Source organism: Hyla sarda, chromosome 4 (assembly GCF_029499605.1).
Source record: "Hyla sarda isolate aHylSar1 chromosome 4, aHylSar1.hap1, whole genome shotgun sequence".
Lineage (NCBI taxonomy): Eukaryota > Metazoa > Chordata > Amphibia > Anura > Hylidae > Hyla > Hyla sarda.
In genome coordinates, this window is record NC_079192.1 from 404556100 (window position 1) to 404570479 (window position 14380).

At 44.4% G+C, this 14380-nt stretch overlaps 4 protein-coding genes across 4 annotated transcripts; 2 read left to right on the forward strand and 2 right to left on the reverse strand.

The window, feature by feature from the left end:
- The first annotated feature begins 118 nt into the window (after positions 1-118).
- Positions 119-601, forward strand: LOC130367495 (histone H2B 1.1). The gene has a single exon (XM_056569917.1). It carries the CDS (start codon positions 119-121, stop codon positions 497-499), a length of 381 nt encoding a protein of 126 aa, XP_056425892.1. The 3' UTR covers positions 500-601.
- A 6459-nt stretch (positions 602-7060) lies between these two features.
- LOC130367496 (histone H2B 1.1) lies at positions 7061-7514 on the reverse strand. The gene has a single exon (XM_056569918.1). It carries the CDS (start codon positions 7512-7514, stop codon positions 7134-7136), a length of 381 nt encoding a protein of 126 aa, XP_056425893.1. The 3' UTR covers positions 7061-7133.
- A 315-nt stretch (positions 7515-7829) lies between these two features.
- Positions 7830-8222, forward strand: LOC130367497 (histone H2A type 1). The gene has a single exon (XM_056569919.1). It carries the CDS (start codon positions 7830-7832, stop codon positions 8220-8222), a length of 393 nt encoding a protein of 130 aa, XP_056425894.1.
- Positions 8223-9901: 1679 nt separating this feature from the next.
- LOC130267543 (histone H4) lies at positions 9902-10277 on the reverse strand. Its single transcript, XM_056517491.1, has one exon. It carries the CDS (start codon positions 10211-10213, stop codon positions 9902-9904), a length of 312 nt encoding a protein of 103 aa, XP_056373466.1. The 5' UTR covers positions 10214-10277.
- Between the last annotated feature and the right edge of the window lie 4103 nt (positions 10278-14380).

A 14380-nucleotide genomic window follows, 5' to 3' on the forward strand; every position in this document is an offset into this window, starting at 1 on the left:
AATAACGAGCAGACAGCATTTCTCATTTGCATGGGCTGCATATAAATACGGCTGCGGTGGGAGGAGGAAGCATCATTATTCTCTCTGTTCTAGTGAAGAAGGATTGTGACTGATCATCATGCCTGATCCCGCCAAGTCTGCACCAGCCCCCAAGAAGGGCTCCAAGAAAGCCGTGACCAAGACTCAGAAGAAGGACGGCAAGAAGCGGAGGAAGACCAGGAAGGAAAGCTATGCCATCTACGTGTACAAGGTGCTCAAGCAGGTCCACCCTGACACCGGCATCTCCTCCAAGGCCATGGGCATCATGAACTCCTTTGTGAACGATATCTTCGAGCGCATCGCAGGAGAAGCCTCCCGCCTGGCTCACTACAACAAGCGCTCCACCATCACCTCCCGGGAGATCCAGACCGCCGTGCGCCTGCTGCTGCCTGGAGAGCTGGCCAAGCACGCCGTGTCCGAGGGCACCAAGGCCGTCACCAAGTACACCAGCGCCAAGTAACCTGCTCCGCCTCCTGCTGTCACCCCAAAGGCTCTTCTAAGAGCCGCCACATTGTCTATGATAGAGCTGTTCCCACCGTATTTCTTTCTATATGTGGCCAATCCTATCATTGCGGTCTGTTCACACTATATATTGTGCTGCTCCGGTTCTCACTGAATGCGGGTGTATATTCTATGTGGGGGGGCGGTGTAGATCGGTTCTCCATATTTTGCCTAATTCTCCATTTTCCTTAGGTGAAATCTCCCATCACCCCGATGATCCCTCCTATAATCTCCGCGGCGGATACACAGTCTGTACCATAGATCGGGAGCGGTTTAGTGGTGTGAATTGTGTTGCGGTAACGCTAGAAGAATACGTGTAGTCTGCTCAGGGGGAGTCGTGTCTGCGATCTCTACAAATGCTGATTTATCTGATAATTGGTGTCTCCGGGGTTTATGAGACTCTCATCCTGCTGTTATCTATCAGAGTGTTCATTGTGTGTCTGGGGGATACAATAGTAAAACAAGGATGATGAGGGTAGTAGTCAGCAGCCACAGGATCAGGCTCTACATCTCGGGGAGATCTCTCCATTGTTATCGGGTCTGGAGGAAGCGGGAAATTCAAAACCAACGTCCTGTGATCGGCCAATCAGCGTTAGGCATCGGACGGGATCACATTGTTAACCCTTTAGCTGTAATGTAAACTACAGTAATGATACTATATTACAGCGGACCCGAGCCCCACAATACACAGCAGGGAGGACACCATAGTATCGGGTATTTCTCCGCCCATAGGCAGCATTAAACCTGTACAAATCCCAATAGTTAAATGTTAACTAATTAATGCCCGCGTTGTCCCCTTTCCGCACTCCTCATGATCAGTCCCTCCTGGTTGTGCAGTGAGCACTGGCGGGGACTGATCCTATATAACACCGAGGACTGTATACACACTGCAGCCATCAGAGCACAGCGCCGATCACACCAGAAGGAGTCTAGCCTTTCCTCCGGTGATCAGCCAATAAGCGTTATATCAGGGCTATAGCTCCCCCCATAGGCTAAAACTCTAAACTGCACAAATGTCACCGGCTGATGAAGGTTTAACAATGTATCCGGCGCATAAAGATCGATAATAGGCGACACCATTAGCTCCAAATCTGCCCCTATAGAGGATTGTAGAATAACTTGTTTCTGCTGAATTCTCCCTAAAACGCTATACAGGGATCTTTAGAGGAACGGTCAGCGGTCAACGGGACTCCTACTACCCAGAGATAACGGCGAGAACCGGACAAGAGCAGCACATAGTGGTACCATAGTCCGGTATACAGGGGGCGCCACCTCAGGGTTTACTGGGGACCAGAGAAGCAGAAGAGAAGCCCAGATATACTCCGGGGGGAGAGCACAGGATCTAAGGGGAGGAGGCCGAGGGTTTACAGGAGAAGTCATGGAGCTCACTGCCCCCTCATCCCCATCATAAGGAGCCCTGTGATCTCTATAACCCGGGGTTACATTAACCCCAAAACCATAGAACCAATAAGTAATATTTAACACTCATTACATACACTTTATTATAACCTTTACATTATATTCTCTGTTTATCACCCACCTATAGGGTCATTACTTTATTATTTTGTGTTTTATATAAAGTACAATACATGCCCGGCTTGTCTGTATACCAGATATGAGCGCAACCGGACTCGTGGGGGTTAATGTAGTTGTATCTTTTTATGCCTCTGTAACAATTGGGGATTGGCTGATGAAGTCACATGATGATGTCACATGCTCTGTTCTGGCCAATAGACAGATACTTTCCCCTAACTGTCAATCTTAATAAGCAATTAGAACGTTCTCTGCTCAATTATAGAGAAACATTCTAATTAGTAATTGAGATTGACAGTTATGGGAAAGTATTTTTGGATTGGTCAGAACAGAGCATGTGACTTCACCGACCAATCCCTGTCCTGTGTGAAATAAATAAATAAATATATATATATATATATATATATATATATATATATATATATATATATATATACTTTTTTATTTTTATATACACAGGTTGTCATTGAATACAACTATTGGTGATCGGGACTAAACCGCGTAGATTCCATTCCTACCACAAGTGCAGAGACCTGCCCAGTATTATCATAAGGTGTCTGAACAGTAGGTCCCAGTTCACACATGAGATCGCGGCTGCACTGTCATCTCTTGCCAGGTTTCCCCGGTCAGGGGCCGGAGGTCTCTGATAGAATTTCCCTTCCTTGGAAAAGATTCATCCTGAGCTTTTCTGTTATTAGCGCTATATTCACAAGGACAAGCGTTATATCCAGATCTGCTAGATAGGATAAGGTCACATTCAAGTATTTGTTTAGAGAAGCCGAAGACTTTGTCAGTGACGGGAATCTCCTCCCCGGTATACAGGCTCCGATACATGTATCTCTATGGGGTTTATTTGGTTAACCTTCTGTTTAATGCAAATTAGAATCGAATCCTTAATTGAATTACTAGGTAACCGCGTAATAACAGGAAACCACAGAATTGTCGGGAACCTGATAATCACCAATGTAATTGCTGTTAATTGACACAAGATGTCGCTGTTGTACAATGAATGGAATAAAGAACTAGAACTGTGCGGCGAGTAGATGGCGCTATATTTATTAAAACAGTATAAATCCTTACAGTTACAGTTTATACAGATCAGATACATTGTGTTACAATAGTGACACCTGCTGGTGAGAGATTTGTATTCTAATCTTTACATGTTACCAAAGTGTAACGTTGAATATTTATATTTTCTCAGGTTCTAATTGAGACACAAATAGATACAACGATAGATGGTGACTAAGACTTGTAATAACAACACAACAAGTTCAGCTGCTCTTATATCTGGTATAGGATAATCAGGGGTGGAAGAGTCTAGAATATATAAATACATCTGCATTGTGCTTGATATAACAAAACATAATAATAAAGTGATGTAATATAGAAGAGCTTGTATATTAGGATGTGGAGTTACAGATTTCCAGTCTCCAAGGTGATGAATTATGTGATCTCCTTGTTGGAGCTGCGGGGCAGGAGCTGTCACCTCTGATCGGGCTCCGGGGAGTGTTCGGGTCGCCAGGAGAGAAGAGAGATGCCGCAATATAATCCGGGGAGAAAGAGGAGAAAGGGGAAAGTGATAGAGAGAACGGGGATAAAGTCACCATTATACTTATATATGACATGTCTAATAGACGTGTTGGGCGCATATATTCGCAATGCGAATATTTATCTTGAATATTTGCATTTTTCTTTTTTTTGTCATATCACAGTGATCATCCCTCCCTGCTTCAAGCTTATGGTTTAAACAAGGCTCCAATACTCGTTACAGTGTCAGACATTCACATATGGGCCTATGAGACTGATCATGTTTGCTGAAGATCACGCGATATTGTGCATGCTAATTTTATGGCGCATAGTAAAAAAAAGGCCGCAAATTGTACGAATATTTGTCAATATATTAGCGAAATATCGCGAATTCTAATGTGGCCTATTCCGCTCAATGTCTATGAGAGAAAATGCCATATATCGGCCTCTATTCCGGACACTGTTTGGGGCCGTGTACCCCTCATTCCCCCGAGGAGTCCGGGGAATATTGGTCTTTATATAGGAAAGTGTTTTATTTCTTTTCTGTTTAGTTTTTTTCTTCCAGTATCAGCTGGAGGACTATGAACCCTGCGCTGCTGTTAGTTATCGGGGTGAAAGGTCACAGGAGGATTGTGTCCTCTATGGAAAGGGTTCAGGTCTTTTATTAGGACAGATTTTGTTACGTTCATTGTTCTTGTTAAGATCCTGATAGATGGGGAATTATTTATCATATATTGGGGGTACAGTCCACATAAAACATAGGCCGCTCTTTTTCTGTAATTTCTTATAGATAGAAACTGACGTGAATTCCTCCGGTCTGACCCCAGATCACGTGGGGTTATACATTTTTAGTGGCGGCTGCAACACTGGGAAACCCTGATCCACACCCGCAGGTCCTTAGGAGATCTTCAGGTAGGTTACACTTTTATCCCCAGAATAACTTGGAGCATTGATCAGAATATTGGATTAATTTGTCTATGAAGTTGCGACTTTTTACTCAGGGAATAGTATAATTTAATGCGGAAGATTTTTTTTAGCCCGTATTATCACAAACCTAAAACTAATAATCATAAATCTAGAATATATAATAGTTATTCTGAAATAAGAAGTATAAATGACTGTTATCATTTAGTTTAAAGCTCCATAGGGTCTTCTTGTCTCTTATACAGAATGGGCAGCAGGAGGCCGCGGCTGTAACACAATGACCTGTCCCTGCTGCACAAGTCATATGGGAGATATCTGTTGTATTATTGTCATTTTTTTAAATAATACATTATTAATTTATTATATTGGTTTTATTCCGCTGCACATCCAATCAGACAAGGGCATCTAGAGGTCAGCAGCTTTCCTTCCTACACACAGTCAAGAAAGGGACTAGAGAGGCCGCCGAATTCCTTCTTCTATACAAAATTGTTCTGCCATTTGTAAGTCGGCTAGATCTTTACATATATTCCACATTGAACGGGGATTGGCCGATTAAGTCACATGCTCTGTTCTAACAAATCCAATAATTCTTCCCCATAACTGTCAATCTCAATCACCAATTAGAATGGTTTCTATAATTGAGCAGAGATCTAATTGCTTATTAAGATTGACAGTTAGAGGAAAGTATCTGTCTATTGGCCAGAACCGAGCATGTGACCTCATCATGTGACTTCATCATCCAATCCCCATTCAGTGTGGAATAGTTAAACCTCTGCTAGTATTAAAAAAAGGCAGAATAATTTTGTATAGCACCTCTGTGTAATGTAATTAAAAATAATATAATTTAATAATAAATAGTATTAAAAAAATCCCATATGTATATAAAAGGAATCAAGGACGCAGTTGGTCATTGGTGTCCCTGGGGGCCCCATGTGCTGAAACTCTGCAGGCGGCTGCCCTCAATTCACATTTTGTCAGCAGTAGTCATAAGCTGTTCTATTCACTGACAGCAGTAGTCATAAGCTGTTCTATTCACTGACAGCAGTAGTCATAAGCTGTTCTATTCACTGACAACAGTAGTCATAAGTAGTTCTATTCACTGACAGCAGTAGTCATAAGCAGTTCTATTCACTGACAGCAGTAGTCATAAGCTGTTCTATTCACTGACAGCAGTAGTCATAAGATGTTCTATTCACTGACAGTAGTAATAAGCGGTTCTATTCACTGACAGCAGTAGTCATAAGATGTTCTATTCACTGACAGCAGTAGTCATAAGCTGTTCTATTCACTGACAGCAGTAGTCATAAGCTGTTCTATTCACTGACATCAGTAGTTATAAGCTGTTCTATTCACTGACAGCAGTAGTCATAAGCTGTTCTATTCACTGACAGTAGTCATAAGCTGTTCTATTCACTGACAGCAGTAGTCATAAGTTGTTCTATTCACTGACAGCAGTAGTCATAAGTAGTTCTATTCACTGACAGCAGTAGTCATAAACTGTTCTATTCACTGACAGCAGTAGTCATAAGTTGTTCTATTCACAGACAGCAGTAGTCATAAGCGGTTCTATTCACTGACAACATTAGTCATAAGCTGTTTTATTCTCTGACAGCAGTAGTCATAAGCTGTTCTATTCACTGACAGTAGTAATAAGCGGTTCTATTCACTGACAGTAGTAATAAGCGGTTCTATTCACTGACAGTAGTAGTCATAAGCTGTTCTATTCACTGACAGCAGTAGTCATAAGTTGTTCTATTCACTGACAGCAGTAGTCAAGTATTTCTATTCACTGACAGCTTTTTTTTTTTATACAGTTTGTCATTACACTAAATGTAACTACTGATGATCAGGACTGAACAGTGTAGAACCATCACCACCGCCTGTGCAGAGGCCAGTATATATCATCTCAGGTGTATAATACATCTCTATAATGTGGAATATATGACCCCAGTAGTGCACATGAATCCCCTGTGTCATACGGGTAATGTACAAGCAGTTCATATAATGGAGATATTATGTGAGTTACAAATTACAATAGGATCCTGGAGACCATCAGTTATTAGAATAGGGATCCGGAGATAGAATAGGGACACTGTTATCGCTGAGGATGATGGGGATGATTGTCAACTACATTACAGTCTGGACAATTGAGATGTTCAGTCCTTGAGAAAGGCGCAAATAATCGACGTAACCTGTGACAGCAGTAATTACATCTGTAAAGACGTTCAGCATCGAAGTAGTTAACAGCACCTCCACCAACTGTTCTGGGACCACATAGTCGGGGCAGGAGGCACTAGGACCCAGCGCTCTGCAGGGAAGACCTCACCCCTGGGCGCTGTCCAGTAATATCAGTGACCCTCGTATTCTACAGCCAAAGGGGACAAATCTGGGGACAAGTTCTGCTTCACTGCGACTCGGCTTCTACGGACTAAAGTGCATAGAACAGTTCTGATGTAGACAATATATACAGTATAAAGCGGCTGCACTGATAGAATATCAGCCACAAATATAACAAGGATAATTTTAGCAGATAGAAGCTCCAGCTCTATTATAGACAATGTGGCGGCTCTTAGAAGAGCCTTTGGGGTGACAGCAGGAGGCGGAGCAGGTTACTTGGCGCTGGTGTACTTGGTGACGGCCTTGGTGCCCTCGGACACGGCGTGCTTGGCCAGCTCTCCAGGCAGCAGCAGGCGCACGGCGGTCTGGATCTCCCGGGAGGTGATGGTGGAGCGCTTGTTGTAGTGAGCCAGGCGGGAGGCTTCCCCTGCGATGCGCTCGAAGATATCGTTGACAAAGGAGTTCATGATGCCCATGGCCTTGGAGGAGATGCCGGTGTCAGGATGGACCTGCTTGAGCACCTTGTACACGTAGATGGCATAGCTTTCCTTCCTGGTCTTCCTCCGCTTCTTGCCGTCCTTCTTCTGAGTCTTGGTCACGGCTTTCTTGGAGCCCTTCTTGGGGGCTGGTGCAGACTTGGCGGGATCAGGCATAATAATCACTCACAATCCTTCTTCACTAGAACAGAGAGAATAATGATGCTTCCTCCTCCCACCGCAGCCGTATTTATATGCAGCCCACGCAAATGAGAAATGCTGTTTGCTCACTGTTCTACTGGAGGAGAAAATCAGCTGACCTGATAACGCATCATAAGCCCCGCCCAGTGCAGCCTATTGGAGAGTCTCAAGTCCACTTTTCATTGGCCGGATTCAAATCTATCCAATCACAGGAGGCGGGCGGAGCTGAGAACTATAAAAACAGAAGAACGCGTGGTAATTGTCACATTTGGATTTTTAGTAATAACTGACATGTCTGGGCGCGGTAAACAAGGAGGGAAGGTTCGGGCTAAGGCCAAGACCCGCTCATCCCGGGCAGGACTCCAGTTCCCTGTCGGTCGTGTGCACAGGCTCCTCCGCAAAGGGAACTACGCCGAGAGGGTGGGCGCCGGTGCTCCGGTCTACCTGGCCGCTGTGCTGGAGTATTTAACCGCTGAGATCCTGGAATTGGCCGGTAATGCCGCCCGGGACAACAAGAAGACCCGCATCATCCCCCGTCACCTGCAGCTGGCTGTGCGCAATGACGAGGAGCTGAACAAGCTGCTGGGTGGGGTGACCATCGCCCAGGGAGGTGTCCTGCCCAACATCCAGGCCGTGCTGCTGCCCAAGAAGACCGAGAGCAGCAAAGCGGCCAAGAGCAAGTGATCACCGCTTATCCCAGATCATCCCGAACACCAAAGGCTCTTCTAAGAGCCACCACATTGTCTCCTACAGAGCTGGCGCCGCTGATCTCGGGTCTGATAGTGTTATTATTATTGGGCTGTTATGTGGTTTATAAGAACATCCTGCACATCTGCTTCATGACACATAAGGTGTTGGTTGTGCAGAGATGTCATAAGAGGATTTATTTTATCACATCAGATTAATGTCAGATGGACACAGATCTCTGAGCGACCGCCGATCACTAACCTTGGGCATCACCCAGCGCCGCCTCAGTGATCGGCTTCACATCGTCCCTTGGGTGGAGAGGAGTTTATTGTTCTCAGACACAGCCGTCCTGCAGATATCTTCTATTTCAGAGTAATAACGTTTTCTAATGAACACGTTACTAAACCCTTATTTATCAATGAAATGTGGATGAGGTCACTGGTTGTATACAGTAATAATCGCCCTAGGGAGACATCACGTGGTATTACATGGGGGAGGGGAGAGCGGGAATTTCATAATCCCCAAAGACAATGATCACCGATCATCGGGGGCTATAGAGCCGATGTCTCGTATGAATTTCCCGCTATCGCTGTGTTCCAGCTTCTAATGTGAATATTCCCCAAAATCTAGAGAATTATCATGAAAACTGATTCTACCAGCGGTAACAGAGAATATTCCCTATAAATAACATCTACGAGAAATCCAGAATAATGAGGCGGGAAAGAAAAGTCTCCGGATGTTGTCGCTGCAGACGGGCAGATAGCGATCAGATGGAATTCTCTAGAATATTGTGCGGATGACTCGGGCAGTATTGTAGGGTGTGAACACTGCAGATCACCAGGACCCTGCACTCTCTCTAGGATTCTCTCCGGTCACAGCGGATTATATCCCCGGATCTCTCGTCTATTATTTGATTATACTGAGGAGTAATATAGAGGAACCGCAAGTATCTACAATATAATAAAGCCGCAGCCGCTCATCACATCAGTTCTGTGTGAACAGCTCCATTATTAATAGACCTGCAGGGCGCCCATCTGTAGGGGGTTGTGCACTTAATGGGCGCCCTGAGGTGCTATAGGGTGAAGACTCATTTATCCAGATAGCGGGATATAGATCGCTGCGTCTACCGGATACGATCAGATCTGTATCTGCTAAAACACGGACTCTCTAGGGAGGTTTATAGTTATATGGTGGGGGAAGGGAGTAATGTAATCTGGAGGAGAGGAAGAATACTGTAGATGGTGAGAGTAGTGATAATACCGAGGAAGATGAGGGCAGTAGTCAGAACACTCGGGAGATCTCCAGGTAGATATACAGACAGTTAAAGCGGGAAATACCCACAGACGGATCAGTATCGAACATTAAGGGCAGATTATGTCAGGTGTTTCGCCGATCCGTCGGCCAAGATAATAAGCACTGCCCGGACATGGTAGGAGATGTAGGATCTCTGGATTATGTGCTTTATAATCCCCATCACAGTAAACATCAGTCTCCGATCACAGAAAATATAAAATGGAGAATAGGGAAAATACAAACCGCAACCATCAAAGCACAAACACCGACCACACGACCACTCAGAGAAGACATCACAAGGAATTGTAGCCTTTCCATAGAACATGTGGGCGGCTCTGAGAAGAGCCTTTGGGTTGATGTGATGGAGCCGAGTAGAAGCAGAATTAACCTCCGAAGCCGTAAAGAGTGCGGCCCTGGCGCTTGAGGGCGTACACCACGTCCATAGCGGTGACGGTCTTCCTCTTGGCGTGCTCGGTGTAGGTGACGGCGTCACGGATGACGTTCTCCAGGAAGACTTTCAGGACACCGCGAGTCTCTTCATAGATGAGGCCGGAGATGCGCTTCACACCTCCCCTGCGAGCTAGACGGCGGATGGCAGGCTTGGTGATGCCCTGGATGTTATCCCGGAGCACCTTCCTGTGCCGCTTGGCTCCGCCCTTACCGAGACCTTTCCCTCCTTTACCGCGTCCAGACATCTTCTCTATGTAGCGAGTAGACTGCAAGATACTGAGTGCGGCCGAGTCCGGCTTATATAGCACAGGAGCGGACCAGACAGAGAACTGGAAAAAGATGACATCATCTGGGGGCGTTTCTTTTAACTACATTTACATTCCTGACCCCTCCCCCTTTCCGTTGATTGGCTGAACACGAGACAAGAAGGTTTTGAATTTCCCGCCCATTCCAAAACGTTTGCTGCATTTTTCCGATTCTAAATAATCAGTTTTTTTTCTTACCGCGATTCTCCCCAACATTCTAGAGAAGAGCAGTCGTCATTGTACCGAACGGGAATGGTGATCGGGCAGGTGTGTGAGCTGTATGTTACACACATGGGAGAGGATCAATAGCAGCACAATAATCTGTCAGGTGTATAATGTGTGTGCGGGGAGCAGCAGATGGCAGAACAAATCTTGTGAATAGATCGATCACTCGGGCAGCATTACCAGGTCTACAGGACTGCTCACCCCCGGGCACCAAGACTCTGCACACATTGTACGACATTATATGGAGCCCCGATATGTGCAATGAGAGTGACCGAGAATAATCGTCCGAGAGCCTGATCCCACGTGTTAATACCATAAAAACAAATAAACCCATCAATTCTCAGGATGGATAACACCATGTGTACAACCAGTTAACGAAAGAGTTAAATGTACCTCCAAATTTGGGTAAATCAATAACTTCCTTAAATCACATCTATCCATAGAGATCGTCTATTTATCACAGCAGTATAAATCCTTACAGTTACAGTTTATACAGATCAGATACATTGTGTTACAATAGCGACACCTGGTGGTGAGAGATTTGTATTATACTCTTTACATGTTACCAAATTGTAACAAGTAATATTTCCCAGGTGCTGACAAGTTACAGAGATACAAATAGATACAACTATGGATGGTGACTAAGACTTACACCCCCTGCTTATCCTATACCAGATATAAGAGCAGCTGAAATTGTTGTGCTGTTATTGTAAGAGTCTGTAAGATGATCAGGAACAAATAAATACATCTGCATTGTGCTTGATATAACAAAACATAATAATAAAGTGATGTAATATAGAAGAGTTTGTATATTAGGATGTGGAGCTAGAGATTTTCCATCTCCCAGATCCTGAATTATGTGATCTCCTTGTTGGAGTTGCGGGGCAGGAGCTGTGGATTTATAGTGTTTTGTTTAGTTTTTTAATTTAATCCATAATTACATTAATACTCATAAAATCTAATTATGAAATAAATTATTTAATTGTTCACTATTGATGCATCCACTAGTTATTGATCATTAATACATTAATTAATTATTATGGTTGTAAATATTTATAAATTATATGATCCATGTAAAAGATGGATATCACGGGGGATAGAGATGAGCGAATTTACAGTAAATTTGATTCGTCACAAACTTCTCAGCTCGGCGGTTGCTGACTTTTCCTGCATAAATTAGTTCAGCTTTTCAGTGCTCCGGTGGGCTGGGAAAGGTGGATACAGTCCTAGCAAAGAGTCTCCTAGGACTGTATCCACCTTTTCCAGCCCACGGGAGCACCTGAATGCTGAACTAATTTATGCAGGAAAAGCCATCAACTGCCGAGCCGAGAAGTTTGTGACGAATCAAATTTACTGCAAGTTCGCTCATCTCTAATGGGGAATATTAATCAATTCGTGTTGTGGAAAGTTATTTGTGTAGACTGATTTTTCAGCAGTGTTTTTTGGCGCAAGGTGTTAAAAAAAGGAGTTACTGAAAGATATTTTATTTGCGCAATAGTTACCAAAGTGTGGTCCAGGCTTACTTAGGTTTTTGACTTTTCAAAGAACTTTGCCCTCAAAATTTGTGACTTTTAGAAAAGACTTTGGTTTCTGAGCTATTAGGTTTGTCACACAAAAAAAGCACAAAAAGTGACGGCGCCTGGCAACTTGCTACAAAAGGAAACAAAAAGAAAATCCAAATAACTTGATAAATCCCCCCACCCCATGTTCCTTACATATCATATTATGTCATTATATCAAATTATATCATGTTAATCCAGGGATCCCTCTAGTGGTGTATAGTAATAGTGCAGCAAGTTTTTCTTAGATATCAAGAAGATGGAGGCCGTGATTGTGACATCATGGCCACGCCCCCTTGTGACATCACATCACACCCACTCTATTCATGTCTATGGGAGGGGACGTGTTAGCAGACACGCCCCCTCCCATATATATGAATGGAAGGGGTGCGGCATGACCATGACATAACCACAACTGCCCCAGGAACCCTGCATTTGTTTAGAAAGTCGGGTGTTGCGCACGGGGTGTGCCGGGTGTGCACAGGCACACCCTAATCACCGCAGCCCGCTGCTGCAGAACTTTTTTTTTTTTTTCTCACTACTAAACCCGAGCCCCACCGGACATCCCCGACATCACCAGGCCGAAATCCCCCCCTGTCACAGCAAACCTATCTTGACAACATACACGCCCTCCCCTCAGCCTCGTCTTGCTGGAGGAGCTGCAAAACCACAACACCCCCCGCCCCACCCCTCATGTTGCTGGAGAAGCACTGTGAGATCCAGGGAAGAGACACTGACCTGGTGAGACACCTTTCATGTGTGATCTGTCTGCTAAAATGTGTATCTAATCCCCCAGTGTGTGATCTGTCTAATGAGCTGTGTATCTAAACTCCCCATGTGTGATACTGTTTGAGCAGTGTATTGAATCCCCCATGTGTGATCTAGTGAGCTGTGTATCTAATCCCCCCCATGTGTGATCTGTCTGCTAAAATGTGTATCTAATCCCCCATGTGTGATCTGTCTAATGAGCTGTGTATCTAAACTCCCCATGTGTGATACTGTTTGCTGAGCAGTGTATCTAATCCCCCATGTGTGATATGTCTAATGAGCTGTGTATCTAATCCCCCATGTGTGATCTGTCAGATCACACACTGGGGGATTAGATACACATTTTAGCAGACAGATCACACACTGGGGGATTAGATACATATTTTATCAGTCTGCTAAAATGTGTATCTAATCCCCCAGTGTGTGATCTGTCTAATGAGCTGTGTATCTAAACTCCCCATGTGTGATACTGTTTGCTGAGCAGTGTATCGAATCCCCCATGTGTGATCTGTCTAATGAGCTGTGTATCTAATCCCCCCCATCTGTGATCTGTCTGCTAGCCTGTGTATCTAAACCCCCTATGTGTGATACTGTTTGCTGAGCTGTGGGTATCTAATCCCCCATGTGTGATCTGTCTGCTAAACTGTGTATCTAAAACCCCCCATAAGTGATACTGTTTGAGCTGTGTATCTAATCCTCCCATGTGTGATACTGTTTGATGAGACCCTGTATCTAATCCCCCCATGTGTGATACTGTTTGCTGAGCCCCTGTATCTAATCCCCATGTGTGATTTGAGCTGTGCATTTATGTTTGATATTGTCTGCTGAGCTGTGTATCTAATCCCCCTATGTCTGATACTGGTTGCTGAGCCCCTGTATCTAATCCTATAATGTGTGATATTGTCTCTATCTAATACTGTTACACTGTCTGCTAAACAGTGTGTCACCCTAGTAGTAAGGAGATTACATGAGGAGTAGGTTTGTTACAGTGTGTTACCCCAGTAGTAAGGAGATTACATTAGGAGGAGGTTTGTTACAGTGCGTCACCCCAGTAGTAAGGAGATTACATGAGGAGGAGGTTTGTTACAGTGCGTCACCCCAGTAGTAGGGAGATTACATGAGGAGGAGGTTTGTTACAGTGTGTCACCCCAGTAGTAAGGAGATTACATGAGGAGGAGGTTTGTTACAGTGTGTCACCCCAGTAGTAAGGAGATTACATGAGGAGGAGGTTTGTTACAGTGTGTCACCCCAGTAGTAAGGAGATTACATGAGGAGGAGGTTTGTCACAGTGTATCACCCCATAAGTAACAAGATTACATGAGGAGGAGGTTTGTTACAGTGTGTCACCCCTGTAGTATGGAGATTACATGAGGAGGGGGTTTGTTACAGTGTGTCACCCCAGTAGTAAGGTGATTACATAAGGAGGAGGTTTGTTACAGTGTGTCACCCCAGTAGTATGGTTGGGCGTGTCAAAGGGCAGAGCCAATGTGTGGGGTCAAGGGGGTGGCAAAATTAGCTTTCGCCTAGGGTGCCAAAAGTCCTTGCACCAGCCCTG

Bases quoted from the DNA above. Each gene is read 5' to 3' on its own strand.
- LOC130367495 (XM_056569917.1), top strand. From the start codon at position 119: ATGCCTGATCCCGCCAAGTCTGCACCAGCCCCCAAGAAGGGCTCCAAG.
- LOC130367496 (XM_056569918.1), bottom strand. From the start codon at position 7,514: ATGCCTGATCCCGCCAAGTCTGCACCAGCCCCCAAGAAGGGCTCCAAG.
- LOC130367497 (XM_056569919.1), top strand. From the start codon at position 7,830: ATGTCTGGGCGCGGTAAACAAGGAGGGAAGGTTCGGGCTAAGGCCAAG.
- LOC130267543 (XM_056517491.1), bottom strand. From the start codon at position 10,213: ATGTCTGGACGCGGTAAAGGAGGGAAAGGTCTCGGTAAGGGCGGAGCC.